This window comes from Lithobates pipiens, unplaced genomic scaffold, assembly GCF_037356315.1.
Source record: "Lithobates pipiens isolate NorthernLeopardFrog02 unplaced genomic scaffold, aLitPip1_a1.2 Scaffold_23, whole genome shotgun sequence".
In the NCBI taxonomy this organism is placed as follows: domain Eukaryota; kingdom Metazoa; phylum Chordata; class Amphibia; order Anura; family Ranidae; genus Lithobates; species Lithobates pipiens.
Window position 1 is genome coordinate 33,872,469 of NW_027507785.1, and position 26,702 is coordinate 33,899,170.

Consider the following 26,702-nt stretch of genomic DNA (forward strand, 5'->3'; position numbering starts at 1 on the left):
CGAGAATCTCCTATGATAGCCAGAACAGTGGTCCAATGGAGGCCCAGGAGACAGGACTTCCTATTACAGAGGCCGCCAAATAAACAGGAGATTCCCACTATATGTAATCTGACGGCGCTCGTCCCGCCTCCCTGTCCCCTCCGAGGCAGCTAAAATAATTATTGGCGTATAACACACACATTCTATTTGCACTCGATTTTTATGGTGAAAAAGTGAGTGTTATACTTCAATACATACAGTATACAGCTGAACTACATGTATGAGATTTTTTTTAGCTGCCAAAGAAGTCTTATTTCTATCCATGCATTTCTAAGATTTACACAACTCTGCAGCACAGTGCAGCTATTCCTGCCAATGTACAGGTACCATAAATTAGCTTATGGAACATTCCTGGCAGGATTAATATCTGCTTATCATTTACACAGTTCCTGAGCCTTACCGTCACGCCATAAACTTTTATGCCTCCTGAATAGTGATGGACGAACGTTTCGCCCGGCGGTCGTTTCGCGGCGAATTTCCGACTTTCGCCGTCCGCGGGTTCGAACGCCTTTTTCCGTCGTTCGCCCCGGCGGACTTACGTGTTTAATGTATACAAGAACTTTAACCTTTCGTGACACGTTTATCATGTGTTACAGGACAACCAATTGAGACATGACAGCTCATGGACACTTGGACATTCCCCCTAACCTATAAATACACCCGATCCGGTGGCCATTTTACATTCTTTCTTCTGTCACTGTAGGGAAAGGATCCTGTGTGGAGTAGGGACAGAGAAAACGCTAGCTATTTGGTACACAAAAGTTCTTTTCAGGACTGGTATAGGTGTTAGGTCAGCAGCCTGAGTTTCTTTTGTCAGTTTAGATAAAGGGACAGAGCGCTGTATGCTGCTATTTTAGGGACAGCTCAGCCAGATTAGTCTTTCTTCATCATCATCATCATCATCATCATTAGCTGTTACTATCAGGTCCACAAAAGAGCTGTTCCAGCTAATCGTTCCAGCCTACTCTTTTTTGCCAATTTGTATAGGGACAGGCAGGAAGCAGTGTGTCAGGCAGTGAGGATAATTTTAAAGACTTGCTGTTACTATTAGTTCCACAAAGGTTCTTTTCAGGACTGGTATCAGTGGTACGGTAATAGGCTTGTACACGTATAATATTCTTTCTTCCAAATATAGAAAGAATATTATACTTGACTGCTGCCCTTCTGCTGCAGTCTGCTAATCATTCACAACTCACTTGTTCCACAAAGCTCTTTATCAGGACTGGTAACTTGGTCTGTCTAGGGTGCTACGGTACATAGGCTTGGGTGCGGTACAGTCTGCTGTTCTGTAAGGACCGCTATCGGTCCACAATACATAGGGTTGCCGTGCACTACTGCTGACCGCTGCCCTATACTGCAGCAGTCCTTCAGCGGTATAGGGACTGACGCACAGTCTGCTAAACACTAATACACAACCTGCTTGGTCCACAAAAGTTCTTATAAGGACTGGTAACTTGGTATAGGGTGCTACGGTACATAGGCCTGAGTGCGTTACAGTCTGCTGTTCTGTAAGGACCGCTATCGGTCCACAATACATAGGGTTGACGTGCACTACTGCTGACCGCTGCCCTATACTGCAGCAGTCCTTCAGCGGTATAGGGACTGACGCACAGTCTGCTAAACACTAACACACAACCTGCTTGGTCCACAAAAGTTCTTATAAGGACTGGTAACTTGGTATAGGGTGCTACGGTACATAGGCCTGAGTGCAGTACAGTCTGCTGTTCTGTAAGGACTGCTATCGGTCCACAATACATAGGGTTGCCGTGCACTACTGCTGACCGCTGCCCTATACTGCAGCAGTCCTTCAGCGGTATAGGGACTGACGCACAGTCTGCTAAACACTAATACACAACCTGCTTGGTCCACAAAAGTTCTTATAAGGACTGGTAACTTGGTATAGGGTGCTACGGTACATAGGCCTGAGTGCAGTACAGTCTGCTGTTCTGTAAGGACCGCTATCGGTCCACAATACATAGGGTTGCCGTGCACTACTGCTGACCGCTGCCCTATACTGCAGCAGTCCTTCATTGGTATAGGGACTGACGTACAGTCTGCTAATCACTAACACACAACCTGCTTGGTCCACAAAAGTTCTTATAAGGACTGGTAACTTGGTATAGGGTGCTACGGTACATAGGCCTGAGTGCGTTACAGTCTGCTGTTCTGTAAGGACCGCTATCGGTCCACAATACATAGGGTTGCCGTGCACTACTGCTGACCGCTGCCCTATACTGCAGCAGTCCTTCAGCGGTATAGGGACTGACGCACAGTCTGCTAAACACTAACACACAACCTGCTTGGTCCACAAAAGTTTTTATAAGGACTGGTAACTTGGTATAGGGTGCTACGGTACATAGGCCTGAGTGCAGTACAGTCTGCTGTTCTGTAAGGACCGCTATCGGTCCACAATACATAGGGTTGCCGTGCACTACTGCTGACCGCTGCCCTATACTGCAGCAGTCCTTCATTGGTATAGGGACTGACGTACAGTCTGCTAATCACTAACACACAACCTGCTTGGTCCACAAAAGTTCTTATAAGGACTGGTAACTTGGTATAGGGTGCTACGGTACATAGGCCTGAGTGCGTTACAGTCTGCTGTTCTGTAAGGACCGCTATCGGTCCACAATACATAGGGTTGCCGTGCACTACTGCTGACCGCTGCCCTATACTGCAGCAGTCCTTCAGCGGTATAGGGACTGACGCACAGTCTGCTAAACACTAACACACAACCTGCTTGGTCCACAAAAGTTTTTATAAGGACTGGTAACTTGGTATAGGGTGCTACGGTACATAGGCCTGAGTGCAGTACAGTCTGCTGTTCTGTAAGGACCGCTATCGGTCCACAATACATAGGGTTGACGTGCACTACTGCTGACCGCTGCCCTATACTGCAGCAGTCCTTCAGCGGTATAGGGACTAAGAGTTTTGTCACAGGGTGATTTAAAAAATGACAGGCAGAGGAAGAGGCAGGCCCTTCCGCAGGGGTGGTAGGGGTAGGGCAGGAGCAACAGCCTTGAGCCAAAGTGGGAAGTTGCAGAAGGTGCGTTCAATTACTTTAAAGGACGCACCAGACTTGGTTGAGTGGCTCACTCAGCCTTATTCTTCTGCACCCTCCTCATCCTCTCGATCTGCACCCTCTTCTTCACTCTCTGCTATGTGCACCCCCAAAGACACTACCACCAACAACACCACCACCACCACATACCTTCCGCTTGAGTGCAAATGGGGGCCTTCATGCTCCAGTGTTTTAATAGGGACCCCCGTATAAAAAGCATGAGGGTCAAGGACCAGTACTGGGTGGCAACGTACTTAGATCCCCGGTACAAACACAAAATGGCGGAAATGTTACCGCCGTCGCAGAGGGCTGTCAGAATGCAGCACTTCCAGGCCTTGCTTCGAGAAATGCTGCATTCTGCTTTTGCGTGCGCTGGCAGAGGAGCAATTCCCACTCCCAGAGAAGGATTTGCGGGTACCAATCCAACAGCGCCTGCAAGAAGAGGCCGGTTTGAAGATGTGTTGGTGACTTCGGATATGAGGTCATTCTTTCAGCCGACCCATCGACAGGTGTCATCCGGATCCAGCATCAGGGAACGCCTAGACCGTCAGGTGTCCGACTACATTGGGTTAACGGCCGATGTGGACGCTCTGAGGAGTGATGAACCCCTAGACTACTGGGTGGGCAGGCTTGACCTCTGGCCAGAGCTTGCCCAATTTGCAATCGAACTGTTGGCTTGCCCCTCATCCAGTGTCCTGTCCGAAAGGACGTTCAGCGCAGCAGGGGGGATTGTGACCGATAAGCGTACTCGCCTAGCTCACGACAGTGTTAACTACCTCACATTTCTAAAAATGAATGAGGCATGGATCTCGGAGGAATTCAACACATGTGATCAGTAGACCATGTATATGTCTATAAACAATTTTTGGAATCAAGCACACAGACCTTCTTAATTCATTTGGCTCACTTCCCTGACCCAAAAAAGCACACCGTACTATATGCCCCTACCCTCCTCTTTGAAGAGGTTGAGCGGTGTCATATTTCTACTGGGGCTGCTTATTATGAGGGGTTCCCACCATCCCTGTGCTGTGCTGACTTCCTCCTGGGTGTTCTTATTATGAGGGGCTCCCACCATCCCTGTGCTGTGCTGACTTCCTCCTGGGGGTTCTTATTATGAGGGGATCACACCATCCCTGTGCTGTGCTGACTTCCTCCTGGGGCTGCTTACGGTGCTGCTGTCAGCGCTGTATGTCACGGAGCTGCTGTCAGCGCTGTATGTCACGGAGCTGCTGTCAGCGCTGTATGTCACGGAGCTGCTGTCAGCGCTGTATGTCACGGAGCTGCTGTCAGCGCTGTATGTCACGGAGCTGCTGTCAGCGCTGTATGTCACGGAGCTGCTGTCAGCGCTGTATGTCACGGAGCTGCTGTCAGCGCTGTATGTCACGGAGCTGCTGTCAGCGCTGTATGTCACGGTGCTGCTGTCAGCGCTGTATGTCACGGAGCTGCTGTCAGCGCTGTATGTCATGGAGCTGCTGTCAGTGCTGTATGTCACGGAGCTGCTGTCAGCGCTGTATGTCACGGAGCTGCTGTCAGCGCTGTATGTCACGGAGCTGCTGTCAGCGCTGTATGTCACGGTGCTGCTGTCAGCGCTGTATGTCACGGAGCTGCTGTCAGCGCTGTATGTCACGGAGCTGCTGTCAGTGCTGTATGTCACGGAGCTGCTGTCAGCGCTGTATGTCACGGAGCTGCTGTCAGCGCTGTATGTCACGGAGCTGCTGTCAGCGCTGTATGTCACGGTGCTGCTGTCAGCGCTGTATGTCACGGAGCTGCTGTCAGCGCTGTATGTCACGGAGCTGCTGTCAGCACTGTATGTCACGGAGCTGCTGTCAGCGCTGTATGTCACGGAGCTGCTGTCAGCGCTGTATGTCACGGAGCTGCTGTCAGCGCTGTATGTCACGGTGCTGATGTCAGTGCTCTGTATTACGGTGCTGCTGTCAGTGCTCTGTATCTCCTGCACCCTCTTGTTTGCCTACCCTGGTCCCTGACCTTCCCTCTCCTCCATTGCCTTCATTAGCTCCATAGTCCTGAATTGTCAGAACAATTTCCCAAATAAAAAAAAAATGCTTGTAGTTATCGATCCCAAATTCACCTCATACATGTATTATGCTATTGTCCAGGTGGTGGGACTACGTGCTACCCCCTAATAATTACCCCGTGGCCGCAAATTCGACCTAAAGGTTTGCGAAATTCGCCTCCCATTGAAGTCAATGGAGCCCGCGGCGAACGGTCGTTTTCGCGAACGTTTGTGTCCGTTCGCGTTTCGCGTTCGCGAAACGTCCCGTCGGAAGTTCGTCCATCACTACTCCTGAACATGCTATCTGATGTGTCCACAAATGAGGATAACATGATTCACGTGTGCACACAAAAAAAACTAAAAGGCAAACGGGGACAAAGGAAATTAGGCTAAGTGCTATTAATATTACAGTTTTCCTTCTCCACAGTACGATGACCTAGAATGTGTGTGGCAGACTGCTGTAACAATTTTGCAATTACTGTATTACCACTTCATATGGGCACACAATGACAAAGACTGTACATGCTCACCTACTTGTCAAAAAACCCAATAAAAGTTTCACAGCATCGTATAGTTCTGTCCCCTCGTACGTTATGATCCGTGAGGGGTGGTTTGGTTGGAAATGTTTTCAAATGACTTTTTGTCTCTGTGAAATTTTTGCTTTCTACCCTCACACTGCAGACACTGTCCTGGCAGAGCTAAATAACAGCCACACCCCTCAGTACAAGTCACCCTACATAGACTGTATTACATAAGAAGAAGGGAGGGGCTATAGTTAGTTAGTTAGTAAGGTTGAATAAAGACACCAGTCCATCCAGTTCAACCTGAGTGAGTGTCTACAATTGTCCTGTACATTGCGCACTCATATTGGTCCCTACCCTCAAGGAGCCCATGATCCAAGGTCCCCATTCATATATCAGAGACAATTTTGGACAGAAGCCAATTAACCTACCTGCATGTCTTTGGAGTGTGGGAGGAAACCGGAGTACCTGGAGGAAGCCCACGCAGGCACAGGGAGAACATGCAAACTCCATGCAGGTAGTGGCATGGTTGGGATGTGAACCAGCGACCCTTCTTACTGCTAGGCGAGAGTGCTAAACACTACACCACTGTGCCACCCAGGTCTATTACATTGTTGAATGCACTGTGTCTACCACGGGGGTCCATTGGACTGCAGAATTTCTAAATCTTATTTAGAAATTCTGGACAACTACTGAAGGCCATATTTACTCAAGTGGGCAAGGGGCGGTAAAAATAGACAGTTAGGCAGGCCATGCATGGGTCAAATTTCAAAAGAATTTTCTTTCAAAAATCTTATCTAAGAATTTTTCGCTCGCATTTCGCTGCAGCAACAGCCGATTTTCGTGTGGCAATGGAATTTGAGTAATCGGATATGTTGGAAATTTTTTGAAAAACAAACGATTTTCTAATCAATGATGGGAGAATGGTGCGAGAAATGTAATTGAAAAAGAAATGTGCAAGAAAAGCAAATTCCCAGAAAGAAAAGAAGATTTCCGGCCACTAAAAAAAATTTCTGTAGCAACATGAGGTGCAATTGAAGGCTTGATTGGCTGAATTTCTAAATCAGTGGTGGCGCCACTGCATGAATTTTCTGATTTCGAAATTCGACCATGTATGGCCAACCTAAGGCCGTGTTTTTAGAACCCCCTGAGTTGCGTCTATTAGTACACATCACCCCTGTTATGGCTCATTGTGGCAAAATTATACAAACTCCCCATTTGGCAGGTGGTCCTGCCACCACATGCGACTCATTCAAGTGAATGGGGCCATGCCACACACACAGGCCAAACAATTGGCTTGTGCTTTCGCAGTGGCAGGAGGGGGCAGTATCAACTTTATGCAGGGCACTCCCAGGAGAATTTCTTCCCCTGGAAAAGCCTAATAATAATAATAATATAAATAATGAATAAGGCCTTTAACCACTTCCCGCCCATAGGAGGAACCTGTACATTCTTGGGTTGAAGTGGTTATACCACTTCACTGCAACTGCAGTTGCAGTAATGACCCCAGTATTTATTTATTTTTTCAGCCAGCAATACTGAAAAAAGTAAAAGCGATCCAAGTGGCTAAATATCCGCTGGATGACTTTTACATGCAGAAGGTGTCCCCCCTCCTGCCTTCTTCCTGGGCTCTCCTGTTCCACCAGGGGAGCCCGGGACTGAAGCTGGCAGTTCCGCCAACTTCAGTCCGGCACAGGATGGATCTGTGGAAATGTTTTAGGTAGAGCAGTGCCACGTCCTAAATGTAAATTTATTTAAATGGAAAGACCGAAAAAAATTTATTTTATAGGCACCAATTGTTAAAATTAAATATATAAATTTTATTACACACATGGTACAAAAAACATTGCAAGTAAAGTGCAAAGAGCTAGCTGAATCTCTCTCAGACAGGTCATAAACCCCAGAGGCATATCCTTAGGTCAAGGACATGCCCCTATAATGTAATGTAACAGACAAAAGACTTACCATAGAGATGACCGAGGACCGAAACTTCCCTGATCATCTCTTTGATCTAAGAAACTGGAAGGGACAAGGATTTTGCCTCTTCCAGTTGTGCTCAGATGTAAACAAGCTGGCTGGTGTAAGCACCTGATCGAACTGATCTTGTTAGATCAGATGGTTTTAAAGCGGTAGTAAAGTCCGCTTTGTGATTTTTACCGACAGGTGAGCCTATAATAAAGCCAGGGGCGGACTGACCATTCGGGCACTCAGGCACTGCCCAAGGGCACCATTCCACTAAGGGGCCCCATCAGGGTTGCCAGCCTCAATAAAACCAGGGACAGTATGTAAAAATTGGTGTTTTTAAAAAAATAATCCCCATAATCTTCTATTGCCCGGGGGCCTCATGAGTTCTCAGTCCACCCCTGAATAAAGCTTACCTTTAGGTAAAATTAATATGTCCTATATGTGCACCATTTAGGGGATATTCACACTGGATGCATCCAGTGATGTCACCAGCATGCGCTCTGAACGTTTGGCATACCATGCTGGATCTTCAGAGCTTCGTGTCGGAGCCGATGGAGTGATGTGATCGTGGCTCCTGCCACTCATATAGTCGGAGCCTTCAAACCCGGAAGAAAGACCGGGAGGAGATGGAAGCCCTCTCAGTGGTAAAATAATAAGACCCCTTTCACACCAGGGCCTTTTGCAGGCGCTATAGCGTTAGAAATAGCGCCTGCAATACACCCTAAAACAGCTGCACCATTGTATGTAGTGTGAAAGCCCGGGGGCTTTCACACTGCAGAGGTGCGCTGGCAGGATGTCAGGAAAAGTCCTGCCAGCAGCTTCTTTGGAGCGGTGAAGGAGCGGTGTGTTTACCGCTCCTCCACCGCTGCTCCCCATTGAAATCAATGGGGCAGCGCTGTAATACCGCCGGCAAAACACCACTATTGCGCCGCATTGCCAGCGGTTTTAACCCTTTCTCGGCCGCTAGCAGGGGGTAAAAGCACCCCGCTAGTGGTCGAAATGCGCCGCAAATCCGACGGTAAAACACCGCTAAAAATAGCGGTGTTTTACCGCCGAAGCTATGGGCGGCGTGGTGTGAAAGGGGTCTAATAATTAATATGATAAAAAAATAATAAATTAAGAGCCCTGTCCCACTTTGCTTGCCTGCAAAGACAAAACCATACGTAGGTCCAGCATGCATATGTAAATGGTGTTTGCACCACACACGTGAGATATCACCCCGAATGTAATGAGAGCAATAAGTGTACCAGATTTCCTGTGTAATTCTAAACTGGTAACCTGTAAAGGCTTTTAAAGCATCGCCTATGGAGATTTGTAAATACTATTGCTTCCCGCCATTCCACACGCGTACGCAATTTTAAAGCGTGACATGTTTGGTATCTATTTACTCGGGGTAACATCATCTTTTATATCTTACCAAACAATTAAGTGTATTCTTTTCCCCCAAAAATTGCGTCTGTGAAAATACCGTGTGGCATAAACAAATTGCAACACCTGTTATTTTATTCTCTATGGCCACTGCTTAAAAAATATATAATGCATGGGGGTAATTTTCTAGCAAAAAAATTGTGATTTTTATATGAAGAAGAGGATTGTCAGAATTGGCCCGGTGGGTAAGTGCTTATAGTATATGTAAACCCACTCGCTAAATCTCAAACAAACAACATCTACCCAACAGGTTTAAAACCCAAATGAAGCCACAGTTAAGGTGACCACTGTAGATCATTTTTTCAGAGGTGGTAGAGACTTTCCCCTGTCTAAACGAGGCCTATCAGAAAAGTGAAGGTAGGCTAGTTAAAAGGTCTACCTAACCGTGGCTTCAACTGGGCTTTAAACCTTTTGGGAGGACATACACTATATTGACAAGAGTAGTGGGACACCTGCCTTTACAGGCAGATGAACTTTAATCGCATCCCAGTCTTAGTCCGTAGGGTTCAATATTGAGTTGGCCCGCCCTTTGCAGCTATAACAGCTTCAACTCTTCTGGGAAGGCCGTCCACAAGGTTTAGGAGTGTGTCTATGGGAATGTTTGACCATTCTTCCAGAAGCGCATTTGGGAGGTCAGACAGTGATGTTAGATGAGAAGGCCTGGCTCACAGTCTCCACTCTAATTCATCCCTAAGGTGTTCTATCGGGTTGAGGTCAGGTCTCTGTGCAGGCCAGTCAAGTTCATCCACCCCAAACTCGCTCATCCATGTCTTTATGGACCTTGCTTTGTGCACTGGTCGAAATCATTTGGTGGAGGGGAGATTATGATTTGGAGTTGTTTTTCAGGGGTTGGGCTTGGCCCCTTAGTTCTAGTATAGGGAACTCTTTGTGGGAACAGTTTGGGGATGGCCCCTTTCTGTTCCAACATGACTGCACACCAGTGCACAAAGCAAGGTCCATAAAGACATGGATGAGCAAGTTTGGGGTGGAGGAACTTGACTGTCCTTCACAGAGTCCTAACCTCAACCGTATAGAACATATTTGGGATGAATTTGAGCAGAGGCTGCGAGCTAGGCCTTCTCATCCATCATCAGTGCCTGACCTCACCAATACACTTCTGGAAGAATGATCAAACATTCCCATAGACACACTCCTGAACCTTGTGGACGGCCTTCCCAGAAGAGTTGAAGCTGTTATAGCTGCAAAGGGTGGGCCAACTCAATATTGAACCCTACGGACTAAGACTGGGCTGCCATTAAAGTTCATGTGCGTGTAATGCCAGGCTTCCCAATACTTTTGGTAATATAGTGTATATGTAAACCCACTCACTAATTCTCGAATAAAAAACATCTACCCAACAGGTTTAAAACCCAACTGAAGCCACAGTTAAAACCCCTTTCACACCCGAGGCGTTTTTCAGGCGCTACATCGCTAAAAATAGCGCCTGTAAAGCGCCTAAAAAAAAGCCTCAGCTGCAAACCCAGTGTGAAGGCCAGAGTGCTTTCCCAGTGGGGCGCTGCGCTGGTAGGGCATCACAAAAAGTCATGAAAGCAGCTTCTTTGCAGTGGTGTAGGAGCGGTGAATACACCACTCCTGCACCTCTCCTGGCCATTGAAAAAAAATGGGGCAGCGCAGCGATACCGCCAGCAAAGTGGCGTTTTGCGGGCGGATTTAACCCCTTTTCGGACGCTAGCGGGGGAGTTAAAACCGCCCCGCTAGCAACCGAATAGCACCGCTAAAACATGGTAAAGCGGCGCTAAAAATAGCGCCGCTTTATCGCTGCCGCCTGGGGAGGCTCAGTGTAAAAGGGGTCTTAAGGTGACCACTGTAGATGATTTTTCAGAGGTGGTAGAGACTGTCCCCTGTCTAAACGAGGCCTATCAGGAAAGTTGAGGTAAGGCTAGTAAAAAAGCGATTGTTAGTATAAGGTCTACTTAACCGAGGCTTCAACTGGGCTTTAAACCTTTTGGGTGGACGTAGTTTATATGGGATTTAGTGCCCCGATTTACATATACTTTAAATGCGTTTTTCATTATTTTTCTCAAAGGCTTTTCACAATGAAAACAATTTCTCTGGAGTGCCCTGCGTTAAAATCGCATATAAAAACATAATTCTTAGCACTCGGGAATTTAGAAAACGTCACCAGGTGAAGTACGGGGTGGAGAAGAAGCAGAGCAGAACAAGTGAAGTAGAGCGCAGCTAATGTGCAGGATTTGGTTTTGGGCACTGACACCTGACACCTTCTCTTTTTCTGTAACAACTTAGAAAAGAGAGCAAATAAACCTCGTTTTGTTGATGATGCACTTTACCGTCATTTTGTTTAGCGAGAAATTGTCAGATGTATTCAAAGCAGTGTCAGTCTTCCCTGAACTCCACACACTGCCCTATGGCTCGTCGTGCCGTCTACCAGTCAGGGCCGCGCAGATGGCTCACGCTGTCAAATGCTTTGAAAAGTCAACTGCGTTTTCATTATAATCTTTCCCAGAGATGTGCAGAAAACCAAAAATAAAACATGTACATAAAGCGATGACGGAGGACGTGGGCTTTGCCAATGTCCTACATCTTTCTAAAATCATCAGATCACTTGCAGAAATCCTTAAAGATAATCTAGACTGAGGAGGATGCTCCTTAAAAAGGCATCAGAGGGTAAAGAACATCGGTATTACCCATGGTTACTCTGCAGATGATCTTTTTCCCCATTACTGACTTACCATTCCTTATTCTGCACTGTCTTTTGTCTTTATAAAGTTAAGGAGGTCATGTTAGTAGAGGAGCAGGGCTTTGCTTCCCTAAGTCAGAGCTGCCCCCCCGATGACTAGTGATATAATGAATATTGGGGTAATAATCAAGGAGTACCAGCCGAGGTCACAGACATGATTTACAGAATGGATGAAGCAGAAGCAGGGACATCCTTGAACTGCAGGTCCTCAGGTACAGTTTCCCTTCCAGCAAGAAACTGTGAACAGCAAAGTAGTGACATTTACAAACCCCACTACAAATCTCCTGAGACTAGCAGTCAGAGGCAGCAGTGCCATAGATCAGGGGTGGGCAACCTCGGCCCTCCAGCTGTGGTCAAACTACAAGTCCCATGAGACATTGCAAGACCCTGACAATCACATGCATGACTCCTAGAGGCAGAGGCATGACAGGATTTGTAGTTTCACCACAGCTGGAGGGCGGAGGTTGCCTACCCCTGCCTTAGATGATCTGGCACTCAAAATATACAGCTTTGAAATGTGCTGCTTAGGCACAGTTTACCTTTATAGATGTTCCCTATAAGTAAATCTTAAATTTTTGCATTTAGGTCCACCTTAAAGTGGTAGCAAACTCCCATTGGACACCTCTACCTACAGGTAAGCTTATAATAAAGCTTACCTCTAGTTACAAGGAATATCTTCCAAACCTGCACTGTTTAGGAGATATTCAGTGTCTCCACAGGCAGTAACGTCACCGGTGCATTGGGCTCTGAAGGAACGGCATACCCATGACGTTCCTTCAGAGCTCTGTGCCGTGGTGCTGGCACGAATTAAGCGGCTAGAGCCCGCCAACCCGGGAGGAAGGCCTGATGAAGATGGAAGACCTGTCAGCGGTGATAGTGAGGCACTGGAGGGCTTTGTTTCAAGCAAAGTCTTTCATAATACGCTAGTAGGCCTACAAGCACATTATGACATTACCTTGCAGGGTGAAAAACATTATTTTTTTGTCTTTAGTTAAGTTTCCTACCGATTTAACTAGGTAAAAATGAAGGTACTTCTGAAGTGTTCATTCCAAAATGCAAATTGAACGGCTGTTATGTTGATCCAGTAGTTCCAATACTTTCACTGGTCAGAACAAAATATGAAAATTAGAAGTTCCGACTCCACCGTGACTTGTGGTCTGGTTGATTTGTTATCGGAAAAGTCGATTGTGTGTACGCGGCATATCTCTTGGGGACTCTGCACTGAGGAGAGGTCTTCACATCTGTTGTGCCCATTATGAGGGGTTTCCACCATCCAAGCTGGATTTTATTTACTTTAAATTGTGGGGAAAATAACAGGAGGAGTTTAAGCACATAACATTTGGTGAGAACAACCAACATTTCTAGGTGGGCACAAACAGATCCAGGAATTATGTCATGGAGATGTTGCTGTTGGAGCATACAAGTCATAGAAAAGGCCTGGAGCTGATTCAGTCCACCAGTTTCCACCAATAACGAAAACACCACTTTAGGATGGACTAAAACTTTAAAGTGGTTGTAAACCCTTACAAACCACTTTGACCTACAGGTAAGCCTAGATTAAGGCTTACCTGTAGGTCCAAGAAATATCTCCTAAACCTATACGGTTTAGGAGATATTTACAAAAAGACAGCGGCGCGCAGGCGCACTGAGCAGGCTGCAGATCACTGCAATATGCCGCTCGCGTCGGCTCCCATGCGCATGCGCAGGAATGACGTCATCGCGGCTCCAGCGAATCACAGCGCTGGAGCAGCGAGACCCGGAAGTCACTCCGGGATACATGGCAGTGGCAAACATGAAGACGGAGGACCGCTTCGGGGGCTTCGTTCTCAGGTAAGTTATTCATAATGAGCTAGTATGCTATGCATACTAGCTCATTATGCCTTTGCCTTGCAGGTTGCATTTTTTTTTTTTTTTTTTAAATGCCTTTACTTCCTCTTTAATTACATCAAATTTTGCAGAGAGCGAGGATAGGTTTTGCCGAAAAAGTTACTATAATTCAAATTTTATTAAGCCCAAATAATTGCAAATACTCTTTAGGATACGTATGCACTTATTTTAATGTTCATTGTTTTCAGTTCAATAATTATTTTTATGTTTTACATTTCGGTTTATTAATTTTTATAAGCTTGACCAATATAACTACAGGTATGTAAAAATGACTATACCTGAGCTTCTAAAGCCCTAACACTCCACTATGCAAATATCAACCAAGATACCATGGTCAAGAGACCCGACCTGCTTCCCCTGTGCCAAACTATTGGCCAACCATTGTCCTAAAACTGTGCTGGACATCTTATTGACCAATCGTAAGTGCTTAAAGCAGAGGAGGTAGACTTGAGCATTAGCCATCTATCTACTGTTGGTGTCCACAGGTGTACAAAATACATGAGACAATCTGAGAACCCCATGGACAGAGAATGTAGACTTCTAAATAAAAAAAAATAAAAACTATCTAGAACAACGGATACATCTAAAGAGAGAGAACATTGATTTTCACTGTAATCTGTGCATTGTGTCATAACTCATTAGCTGCTATTGATTATGCACCATAAAGTTAATGGATGCACTGTAGGGCACACAGAGAAGCAACGACCTTGGCATTGCGTCAGGCATATTTCAGCCACACGCAGCAAAACGGAACTACAACACAGCTGTGTGTGGGGAGACGTCCCGTTCATAAGACGGCTTTGTTTTACTGGAGCTCGGGATTCTTTAGCATAGGAATATCAAACACTTACAGTGTCTTGAAAAAGTATTCATACCTCTTGAAATTTTCCACTTTCCGTCATGTTACAACCAAAAACGTAAATGTATTTTATTGAGAATTTATGTGATAGACCAACACAAAGTGGCGCTTAATTGTGAAGTGGAAGGAAAATTATAAATGGTTTTCAAAATTGTTTACAAATAAATGTCTGAAAAGTGTGGCGTGCATTCGTATTCAGCCCTCTGTACTCTGATACCCCTAAGGCTGCTTTCACACTGGGGCGGTATTCAGGCGTTACAGCGCTAAAAATAGCGCTTGTGTAGCGCCTGAAAAAAACCGGCCCCTTTCACTCCAGTGTGAAAGCCGGAGGGCTTTCACAGTGGAGCGGTGCGCTGGCAGGACGGTGAAAAAAGTCCTGCTAGCCGCATCTTTGGAGCGGTGAAGGAGCGGTGTATTCACCGCTCCTAAACCGCTCCTACCCATTGAAATCAATGGGACAGCGCGGCAATACTGCCGGCATAGCGGCGCTGCAGCGGCGCTATGCCGGCGGTTTTAACCCTTTTTCGGCCGCTAGCGGGGGTTAAAACCACCCCGCTAGTGCCCACAGACCGCCGCTAAAACGACGGTAAAGCGCCGCTAAAAATAGCGGCACTTTACCGCCAACGGCCTCACTGCCCCAGTGTGAAAGGGGCCTAACTAAAATCTAGTGGTGGAACCAATTAGATTAAAAAATCACCTAATTAGTAGAGTCCACCTGTGTGTAATTTAAACTTATTATAAATACAGCTGTTTTGTGAAGCCCTCTTAGAGAACCTTGGTGAACAAACAGCATCATGAAGGCCAAGAAGCACACCAGGCAGGTCAGGGATAAAGTTGTGGAGAAGTTTCAAGCAGGGTTAGGTTATAAAAAAACATCCCAAGCTTTTGAAGATCTGACTGAGCACTGTTCAATCCATCATCCGAAAATGGAAAGAGTATGACACAACCACAAACCAAGACATGGCCGTCCACCTAAACTGACCGGCCGGGCAAGGAGAGCATTCATCAGAGAAGCAGCCAAGAGGCCTATGGTAACTCTGGAGGAGCTGCAGAGATCCACAGCTCAGGTGGGAGAATCTGTCCACAGGACAACTATTAGTCGTGCTCTCCACAAATCTGCCCTTTATGGAAGAGTGGCAAGAAGAAAGACATTGTTAAAAGAAAACCATAAGAAGTCCAGTTTGCAGTTTGCGAAAAGCCATGTGGGGGACACAGCAAACATGTGGAAGAAGGTGCTCTGGTCAGATGAGACTTGAACTTTTTGGCCTAAAAGCAAAACGCTATGTGTGGCGGAAAACTAACACTGCACATCACCCTGAACACACCATCCCCACCGTGAAACATGGTGGTGGCAGCATCATGTTGTGGGGAGGCTTTTCTTCAGCAGGGACAGGGAAGCTGGTCAGAGTTGATGGGAAGATTGATGGAGCCAAATACAGGGAGATCTTAGAAGAAAACCTGTAAGAGTTAGACTACTGGTATGGATATAAATGCTGTTGTGGGACCATTTGGGTGAAAAAATTGGATTATAACCATCCCCTACTCTATCCAAAATAAAAAAACAAAAAGTTTTCCCTTCAGTTCTTCAGTTCATCATCAATTTTTGGAGATGCATTTTTAAAATATTTGGCAGTATATTGACCATATATTTTTTGAATATTCACCGGTCAGCCATCTTTGGTATGTATCCATTTATATTGAATGACATACCAAATATAGTCTGTGTGGTTACCTGGAAACTTGCGAGTTCAGATAGGCACACCATGTTTCGGGTCATGCACCTGCTCCTGCACACTTGTCAAGTTTTGATATGTGGCTGTGTCCATGCAGCTACTGCATCTGCATCCAGTTCCATAGGCTGCCTGTTTGCGGTCTAAAGCAGTGGTCTGCAAACTGTGGCCCGGGGGGGGGGGGTGGATGTGGCCCTTCGCCTGCTTTTATCCGGCCCTTGGGGCATTATTCCTCCCACTGTCAGCAACAGAGGAGCATAGTTCCTGCCACTGATGCTGATAGTGGGCATTATTCCTCTCACTGACACCAACAATGGGGTACTATTCCTCCCATTAACACCAGTGATGGGGCACTATTCTTCCAGACACCAGTGATGGGGCACTATTCTTCCAGACACCAGTGATGGGGCACTATTCCTCCACTGACACCAATGATGGGGCATTATTCCTCCCACTGACACCAGTGATGGGGCACTATTCCTCCCATTGATACTAACGATGGGACACTATTTCTACAACTGACACCAATGATGGGGCACTATTCCTCCCATTGACTCCAATGATGGGGCACTATTTCATATAGTTACACCAATGATGGCGCTCTATTCCTCCCACCGATACCAATGATGGGGCACTATTCCTCCCATTGATTCCAATGATGGGGCACTATTCCTTCCACCAATACCAATGATGGGCACTATTCCTTCCACTGATTCCAATGATGGGGCCTATTCCTCCCACTGACTCCAATGATGGGGCACTATTCCATCTATTTACTCCAATGATGGGGCATTATTCCTTTCACTGACACCAATGATGGGCCACTATTCCTCCCATTGACTCCAATGATGGGGCACTATTCCATATATTTACACCAATGATGGCGTACTATTCCTCCCACCTATACCAATTATGAGGCACTATTCCTTTCACTGAAACCAATGATGAGGCACTATTCCTCCCACTGATTCCAATGATGGGGCACTATTCCATCTATTTACACCAGTGATGGGGCACTATTCCTCTCACTAACACCAATGATGGGGCACTATTCGTCCCACTGACACCAATGATGGGGCACTATTCCTTCCACTGACACCAATGATAGGGCACTATTCCTCCCACTGACACCAATGATGGGGCACTATTCATCCCACTGACACCAATGATGGGGCACTATTCATTCCACTGACACCAATGATGGGGCACTATTCATCCCACTGACACCAATGATGGGGCACTATTCATTCCACTGACACCAATGATGGGGCACTATTCCTACCCCCCAATACCAAAGATGTGGCATGTTGTGCTCCCACTGGCCACAGTCTGGGCCCCGTAACATAGGAAGGACAGCAAAGTGGCCCTTTGTTTAGAAAGTTTGGAGACCCCTGGTCTAAAGGAACCAAGAATCCCTCCACTAATCCGTTGTGAAGTACAGTGGAGCTTTCTTAAACCATCTCAGCAGAATCCCGGTGGTTTTTGTTCTTTGAATTGTCAGAGAAATGGGAAAATGCTGAGCCGGCAGATGCATCGCTGGGGTAAGGATAAACAGTATTGCTGCACAAAGGAGGACCTGTCATGCATTAGTAAATGAAAAGCTTTTCTACATTAAGGAAAAATGCACGGAATGAAGAGTGTGAAGCAAACAGCATTTATTATTTATGTATGTCAGGAACAGATGTCAGCTGAATGAAGCCAGCTCAATGTCCTTATAAAAGGTATAATAACAGGAAAATAGAAAATAAATATTTTGTGTGAAGTAACTGAAAAATATACATCAATGTGACATGGAAATAATATGATTTGACACTCTAATATGCAAACATCATTTTCAGTAAAGAAAACTGGGAGCCGGAACCTTCCTTCCACCCTGGTATTTGTACTTAGGTAGGGAGGGGTTCAAACCTGGGGAAACGCACCCTTTCCATGTAACAGAGGTTGGAAGCGGCGGCTGAAGCCTTCACCGTAGGGTCATCTATGCGGTTGATGCGGTTTTAGACACCTTTGTTTTGCGGTGCATTTTGTGTTTTTTTTGCTTTTTGACAAATTGTGTATAGCTGGTTGTTAAGGAGCAGGTCGTGTGCCGCGTCCTTAACAACCAATGAGTTATCAGCTGTCAGCGGGGTTCCCTGCTGACAGCTGAATGTAAAAACAAGAATTGCCGGTAATACAAAAATCAGGAGAAAAAAAAACATTTTGGGGTCCTGGCCCTCAATCCACACCAAGCCCTTCAGGTCTGGTATGGACTTTGGGGGGAACCCCATGCCAAATATATTTAAAAAAAAATTGTAAAATGGTGTGGAGTCCCCCCCCCCCCCCAAAGTCCATACCGTAACCAGAACCTTATCTGAGCATAAGGCCAGGCAGGTCAGGAAAGAGGGGGGGGGGGGGTGAGCAAGCAGCCCTCCTCCTGAACCAGGCCATATGCCCTTAACATGGGCGGTGTGCTTTGGGGCAGCAACAGCCAGGGTTGTGGGGAAGAGACTCACATTGAGGGCATGTGGCCTGTTATAGTCCATGGTGGGTTTGGGGTTGCGGGGGACCCCACACCATTTTTTTTTCAAAATCAATACCAAACCCAAAGGTCAGGGGGGGGGGGGGGGTGGTGCTTGCTCGTCCCTTCCCTTTCCTGACCTGGCAGGTTGCATGCTCAGATAAGGGTCTGGTATGGATTTGTGGGGGAGGGGGGGGGGGGGTCTATCTATATATCTACATATATCTATTGATCTATCTATTTATGTATGTATGTATCTATCTATCTATCGTCATATAACTTTTGATCTATCTATCAATCGATCTCTCTTGATCTATCTATATATCAATCTATCAATCATCATATATCACTTGATCTATCTATCTATCAACCTATCTCTCTTGATCTATCTATATATCGATCTATCAATCATTATATATCTCTTTATCTATCTATGTATCATCATATATCTCTTGATCTATCTCTCTTGGTCTATTGATCTATCTATATATCAATCTATCAATCATCACACATCTCTTGCTCTATCTATCTATCTATACATATATCTATTGATCTATCTATCTAAACATATCTATTGATCTATCTATCTATCTATCTACATATATCTATTGATCTATCTATCTATCTACATATATCTATTGATCTATCTATCTATCTACATATATCTATTGATCTATCTATCTATCTACATATATCTATTGATCTATCTTTCTGTCTACATCTATCTATCTATCTATCTATCTATCTATCTATCTATCTATCTATCTATCTATCTATCTATCTATCTATCTATCTTTCTATCTGTCCTTTAGTTTATTTATGTCCCTTTCTATCACAACTTTAGCCTGTACATTAGTCATCTTTAGCCTGCATTCCAGCTAGCATAATGCTGCAGTATTTCGGGCTGACAGGTACATACTGAGCACCTGCTGGTTGGATGCTACAAGCAGCATCAACAGGAACTGTCATCCGCATGTGACCCCGGAGTCCCTGGCCGAGGACTCAGAATTTCTATGTACTGTGACCTGCTACTTTCACTTCTGAAATGATTCCAACACAGACTGCAGCACTCGGCATCAGGAAATAAAGGCGGCGGAGCAGAGGGGTACAATCTCCATAGTCCTGATATAAATGATGCTTTAATAGAGACTGTTTATCTCTACCCTCAAAAATAATTATTATAGGCAGAAATAAGTAACTGCTCAGAATTAGAAACTGACCAAGACTGCTGCAGTCTGCTGAAGCAGAGGAGGGGCAGTTTATTTCTTAAAGGCTAACTCCACTCAAAACTGAGAGTTACTGGAACTACATATCACCGGCTGCTTTCTTATTCCTTTGGGGCAGTTCGATCTCGGCACTCGTGTTCCCAGCTCCACCTACCTGTAGAGCTGGGTGATTTTCTAAAAAAAAAATAAAAAAAAATCTAAGATTTAAAAAAAAAAAACTCGATTCACAATTCGAATCGAGTTGTTTTTTGTTTGTTTTGTTTTTGGTGGACACCGCGCCAGTCCTGAGGAGCTGCGGGCAGGAGTTTTTAGGCAAGGATGCGGCTTCGGCCTAGTCCACGGAGTCCGGCCTCACGGACTAGGCCGTCGAAGCCGCGGCCTCGCCTAAAAACTCCTGCCCGCAGCTCCTCAGGACTGGCGCGGTGTCCACCAAAAACAAAACAAACGAAAAAACTCAATTCGAATTGTGAATCGAGTTTTTTTTTTTTTTTTAATCTTAGATTTTTTTTTTTGAGAAAATCGCCCAGCTCTACAGGTGAAAAAAAAAATCGAAAAAAATCGATTTGCTGACATTTTGAGTTGATTTGACCTCTTAACTCGATTCAAGATTTAAATCTATTTTTTCCCCAGCCCGACCTACCTGTCATCTTTTTTTGGAGGCTCTCCTTGGTTTTTATATTTACATTACAATGAGTGTGGCGGGAGGAGCTGTGCCGGGTACACAAACGAGGTGACTTCTCTTCTGAAACATGGCAGTGGCCTATTCAAATCAACTCCCCCCATGACAGAGACATTGGTTTTTAGGACAACACAAACAAATGTAACAGTTTGCAATCCCAGCATTCCAGGAATGGAACAGTTTTTTTGAAATCAGTTCCACTGTTCCAATATTTTTTTAATCTCGCTTTGTGTTCTTAGTTGGTACATGGAGATCTTGGCGGTGCAGTCATGTAGCTTTTACTTCCTGTGGAGGGCTGGCAACCCTGCTGAATTTGCAGCAACATTGTCGGCCCTTCCTAATCACTTTCAACAGTGACATCATCACGCCAGTGTCCATAGCTCTATAGGTGTGATAGGCTGGCAGGTAATCCACGCCCACCATCACCAGGGAAAGGTGGTTACATTGGAGGTTTATCCTTTTCCCATTTGCGCTATAGCCAAAATTTTCCTCCGAAGGCTACAGCGCGGACCGACTTTGCTGGGAGGGTGTCAATAGACGTCCTCCCATGCTCGAGCGGCCTGCGCGCCCCCTGCAGGGCGCATGCAGCACGCTCTGTGATCAGTGAGTCTATGAGACTTGGCTGGGCACAGATCGGAGTAAGGGGTCGATCCCGAGCCCTTAACATGTGTCAGCTGTCAGCCAATGATAGCTGATCAAGTGATGTAAACAGAGCCGGTAGTCGGCTGATAGTGTGAGGAGAAGAAAAAAAAAAACGATCACTGGCGGCTATGAGAGGGGCATCAGTCCCGATCGTGGAGAGCCTCTGCAGAGTCATCTGTGCCCACCTTTGCCACCTACCAGTTCCACCTACAAGTGCATAACAGTCCTGCCTACCAGTGCCCACACCAACACCACCTTCCAGTGTCCAAAGTGCCACTCATCATGGCCCAGAGTGTCACCTATCAGTGCCCACAGTGTCACCTAAAGATGTCACCAATAAAGACCTCATCACCAGTGCTGCCTACCAATGCCACCTATCAGTGCCCATCAGTGACACTCATCAGGGCCACCCATCAGTGCCACCTATCAGGGTCCATCAGTGCCACCTCATCAGTGTCATCTTATCAGTGCCTGCCTATCAGTGTCGCCTTATCTTTGACTATCAGTGCAGCCTGTCAGTGCCCATCAGTGCAGCCTCATCAGCGAATACAGTATCAATCAAGGAGAAAATTTACCTGTTTGCAAAATTCTATAACAAACTACGAAACGTTTTTTTTTTTTTTTTAAATGTCTGTCTTTTTTTGTTTGTTTAGCAAAACTAAAAACCCCTGAGGTGATTAAATACCACCTAAAGAAAGCTCTATTTGTGTGAAAAAAAAATGATAAAAATGTTATTTGGGTACAGTGTTGTATGACCGCGCAATTGTCAGTGCAATGGAACCGTTCTAATCAGAGCGACTCAAGTCGGGTACTACTTGGGGGCGACTTTGGAGCGGCTTGCATTGGCTTCTATTGTATTTGCAAGCCACGCTGAGGTCACACTATGCGGGGCGGCTTCTGATTTCGGCGACTTTGAAGCTGCTTCAGTGTGAACCGAGACTAAGGCCCCTTTCACACAATCGGCCTGCTCGGATCCGCATGTCTGTTTTTCTGGCGGATCCGATCAGGCCACCCATTCACTTCTATGAGCAGGCAGATGTCAGCGGAGATGTGTCCGCTGACACCCGCCTGCCATCCGATCCGACAAGATCTGGTGAAAACAGATGGATGGCGATACATTTGCGGATCGGCTGAGATCGGATGAAAACAGACAGGCGGTCTGTTTTCATCCGATCTCCCCATAGAGAACAGCGGGGCTCTGACAGCTTTGTCCCTGCACAGCGATCGGAGACGAACCTGTCATCTGCCTTCTCAGTAGGGATCAACGGAGCGATCCATCACCTAGATAGTGGAGTCTGTCCAGCGGATCAGCCTAGGGTTGTCAACTGTCCGGGATTCACCCGTACAGTCCAGGTTTTGAATCATGTGTCCCCGTTTCAGTCCGCCAAAAACTTGGACACAATATTCAGACAGAAGTGTGGCTCGGAACAGTGCGTGACAGGAGGGTGCTGGGCGGAATTATCAGGGTCGCAGCAGTCGCACGGGCGACTGGGCCCTGCAGTTCCGCCACTTCAGGGGGGCCCGCCGCCCGCCTGTCTGCCAGTGTGAGGGGCCCACCTGGCCTGTCCTTTATATTTGTGATGTGGTACTGAGAGGCCCGCCGCGGCCACTCCGTTTGCTCCACGGTGTGGAGGGGGGCCTTCTCCCGCTGAGGGGAGAGAAGACAGTGCTGAGAGGTACTCAGGACTGCCCCGCCTATCCAGAGACAGAGAGAATGTAGGGAGGCGGGGCAGACACTGAATAATCACCGCTGACACCCCCCTCAGCACCACCGCTGCCACCCCCCACAAGTACCCCTGCTGCAACCCCCCCTCAAGTACCATCACTCTCAACATCACCGCTGCCACCCCCTCAACACTACCTCTGCCACCCCCCCTCAAGTACCCCCAATGCAGCCCCCCTCAAGTACCACCCCTCTCAACATCACCGCTGCCACCCCCTCAACACCACCTCTGCCACCCCCCCTCAAGTACCACCGCTGCCACCACCCCTCAACTACCACTGCTGCCACCCCCCTCAATACCACCACTGCCACCCCCCCTCAGCACCACCGCTGCCACCCTCTCAAGTACCACCACTGCCACCCCCCCTCAACACCACTACTGCCACCCCCCTCAAGTACCACCGCTGCCACCCCTTCAACATCACTGCTGCCACCTCCCTCAAGTACCACTGCTGCCACCACCCCTCAACTACCACTGCTGCCACCCCCATCAAGTACCACCGCTGCCACCCTCCCAACAGCACTGCTGCCACCCCCTCAATACCACCACTGCCACCCCCCTCAAGTACCACCACTGCCACCACCCCTCAACTACCACCGCTGCCACCTCCCCTCAAGTACCACCGCTGCCACCCCCCTCAACACCACCGCTGCCACCCCCCTCAACACCACCGCTGCCACCCCCCTCAAGTACCACCGCTGCCACTCCCCTGAAGTACCACCGCTGCCACTCCCCTGAAGTACCACCGCTGCCACTCCCCTGAAGTACCACCGCTGCCACCCCCCTCAGCACCACCGATGCCATTCCCCTCAACATCACCATTGCCACCCCCCTCAATTATCACTGCTGCCACCCCCCCCTAAAAAAAAGGGGGTGTTCATGATTTCTTGCATCGGGGCCCTGAAGTCTCTAGTTACACTTCTGGTGCATTCCACATTACTATTATCTTTGGAGCTCCCAAAGGTGTCCCAGGTGTGTTACAATCCTATAGTGCAGTGATGGCGAACCTTGGCACCCCAGATGTTTTGAAACTACATTTCCCATGATGCTCCTGCACTCTGCAGTGTAGTTGAGCATCATGGGAAATGTAGTTCCAAAACATCTGGGGTGCCAAGGTTCGCCATCACTGTTATAGGGTATGCTAAAAAACAAAAAACGTCCTGTGCGCCGCTAAAGTGTTCGGGTTTGGCTTTAAGAAAAAGTGGCAACGCAAGATCTTCCCTGTGTGAAAGGGGCCATAGGGTTATAGAAGCACCAATAAACTATCCTCAACTTGCTCATTAGCAACAATATTTTGCTTTACTTAAAGAATGTATGTAAAAACTTTTATCGAAAAATAAATAAATAAAAACAGCAACAAAAGTTGAATAAAAAGTATATAAATAACACGCAAAAAAAAGTTAAATCACAAAATGGCAAAAAACAGGGGTCTCCAAACTTTCCAAAGAAGGGGACATTTTACTGTCCATCAGACTTTAGGAGGGGGCGGACTGTGCTTAGTGGGAGCAAACAATGCCCGATCTTTGGTATTAAGGGGAAAAATAGTTGGTGTCAGTGGAGGAATAGTTCCCCATTGTTGGTGTCAGTGGAAGAAATGGTGCCCCATTGTTGGTGTCAGTGGAAGAAATAGTGCCCCATTGTTGGTGTCAGTGGAAGAAATAGTGCTGCATTGTTGGTGTCATTGGAAGAAATAGTGTCCCATTGTTGGTGTTAGTGGGAGGAATAGTGCCCCATTGTTGGTGTTAGTGGAAGAAATGGTGCTGCATTGTTGGTGTCATTGGAAGAAATAGTGTCCCATTGTTGGTGTTAGTGGGAGGAATAGTTCCCCATTGTTGGTGTTAGTGGAAGAAATAGTTCTGCATAGTTGGTGTCAATGGAAGAAATAGTGTCATATTGTTGGTGTCAGTGGGAGGAATAGGGCTGGATAAAAGCGAGCAAAGAGCCACATCCGCTCCCAGGGCCGCAGTTTGGAGACCACTGCATAAACTAAAGTACCTAAACACACCCCCCAAAACAAAAACATGCCCTCTAATTAAAGAGGGAAATGTTGTTTTTTGGTTGTTTTTAATTTTAAAATAGTCTAAATAGTTGAAAGAGTGAAATTGTAAGGGGAAAGTAGTCCTTTCATGGTAAAATAAATTTTGCCAAAATCACGCCGCTCACCTTTACTGTACAACAAGAGAAAAGAGCTGCGGCTTACCTTACAGCCAAACATCAAAGACAAAGTATTGTTGGTACATGCAACTTTGCAGTGGCAAATCATTGGTGTAAAATGGGCTGAATAGTACCACCGGGGGGGGCATTCCATTTACAGCTGGAGCAGCGCCATCCTTCCTAGTCACCCATCCAGGTCACAGGGGAACGCCGGCTAGCAACATATGCCATCCACAAGTAATAGGCAGCTTCTGCTATCGGCGAGGGATTCACAGCGTTCCATTCAGGTGCTGAAAGAATTCTCGGGTGATGATGCAGGGACTGAATAGGAATTCCCCTCTTTCCACGGGCAATTGAGTTCTAGCAGGTGAAATAAAAAAGTAATAAGAAACAAATCAGCATGCCAAAAGCACCCAAGGCTTGTACGACGAGGGGGGGGAGATAGGATTTTTTATTTATTTTTTCCAGTCCAGTGGTTTTTTTTTTTTGTTTTTTTTCTTTTTTTGTTTTTTTTAATTATTTAATCGGAAAAAAACTGCAAATGCAGCTTTGGGAGTCAGCCAGCCGGCTACTGCAATCCATAGTGGGAAGACCTGCAGAAAATCCTCAGCATCGCAGACGGTATCCCCTGGCTAAAAGAGAACGGCATCACTGGAGGGAAAGCGGGAGCCAGGTCTGGGGGTTCTAGTCCTCTGCCCAGCAACCGGGAAGCACAGCTGCATTGAAGTGACCCCCCTTACAGATAGCAGCCACTGCAATGGCCAGGCTCTGCTCATTCCCGATCACAGACCAGCTTGACTTCCAGGCATCCTCTGACAGATCAAAGCCAGCGAATAATTCTAGAGCTGAGACTGGAGAGAGGGAGAGACAGGAGAGACTGCGGGAAGAGCCAGAGCTTGCTTTTTTTTTTTCCTGCAGAGCAGCCTGAACCGCGAGAATCGCTCGACTATAAATAATACACATATTTTTTTTTTTTTTGTGGCCGAACAGATGTGCGGGCTGATTAATTGGAGGCGATCAATTAGAAACGTTGTCAGCGTTAATGCAATGGTTTAAAAAAAATTATAAAAATTCTTCCGTTACATGGGAAGGAAGATTGGGGTATTTTAGAGCAGTTTAGCCACTTCAACCCCGGAAGATTCGGCTGCTGAATGACCGGGCCGTTTTTTGCGATTCGGCACTGCGTCGCTTTAACTGATAATCGCACGGCGCTACACAGAAACAAAATTTGCATTCTTTTTTTTCCCCACAAATAGAGATTTCTTTTGGTGGTATTTAATCACCTCTGTGGTTTTTGGTTTTTGGCTTTAAACAAACAAAAAAAAAAGAGTGACAATTTTGAAAAAAAAAAAAAAAAAAAAAAAAAAAACGGAAAATTCCTATCAAAATACTTACCGTAATTTTCCTTTCCTGATGGACTCCATGGCAGCAACGTGTGGGTTAAGTCCCGCCTCCACTACCCTATAGGACACTACTCCCATAAATCTTTGCTCCCTGCCCATGGCCGTGTTCGATAACTAGCCTACTCCAGCCATTTTGGGAGGGAACTCCTGCTGC

General features: G+C 46.5%; 1 protein-coding gene across 1 annotated transcript in view; it reads right to left on the bottom strand.

The window, feature by feature from the left end:
- LOC143927370 (disks large homolog 2) overlaps window positions 1–26,021 on the bottom strand; it is a 1,494,912-nt gene extending 1,468,891 nt beyond the window's left edge. The window contains exon 1 of the mRNA XM_077451406.1: window positions 25,192–26,021. Coding sequence (XP_077307532.1) covers window positions 25,192–25,299 — 108 coding nt within the window. The 5' untranslated portion in view covers window positions 25,300–26,021. The remainder of the gene's footprint in view (window positions 1–25,191) is intronic.
- Window positions 26,022–26,702: the final 681 nt, after the last annotated feature.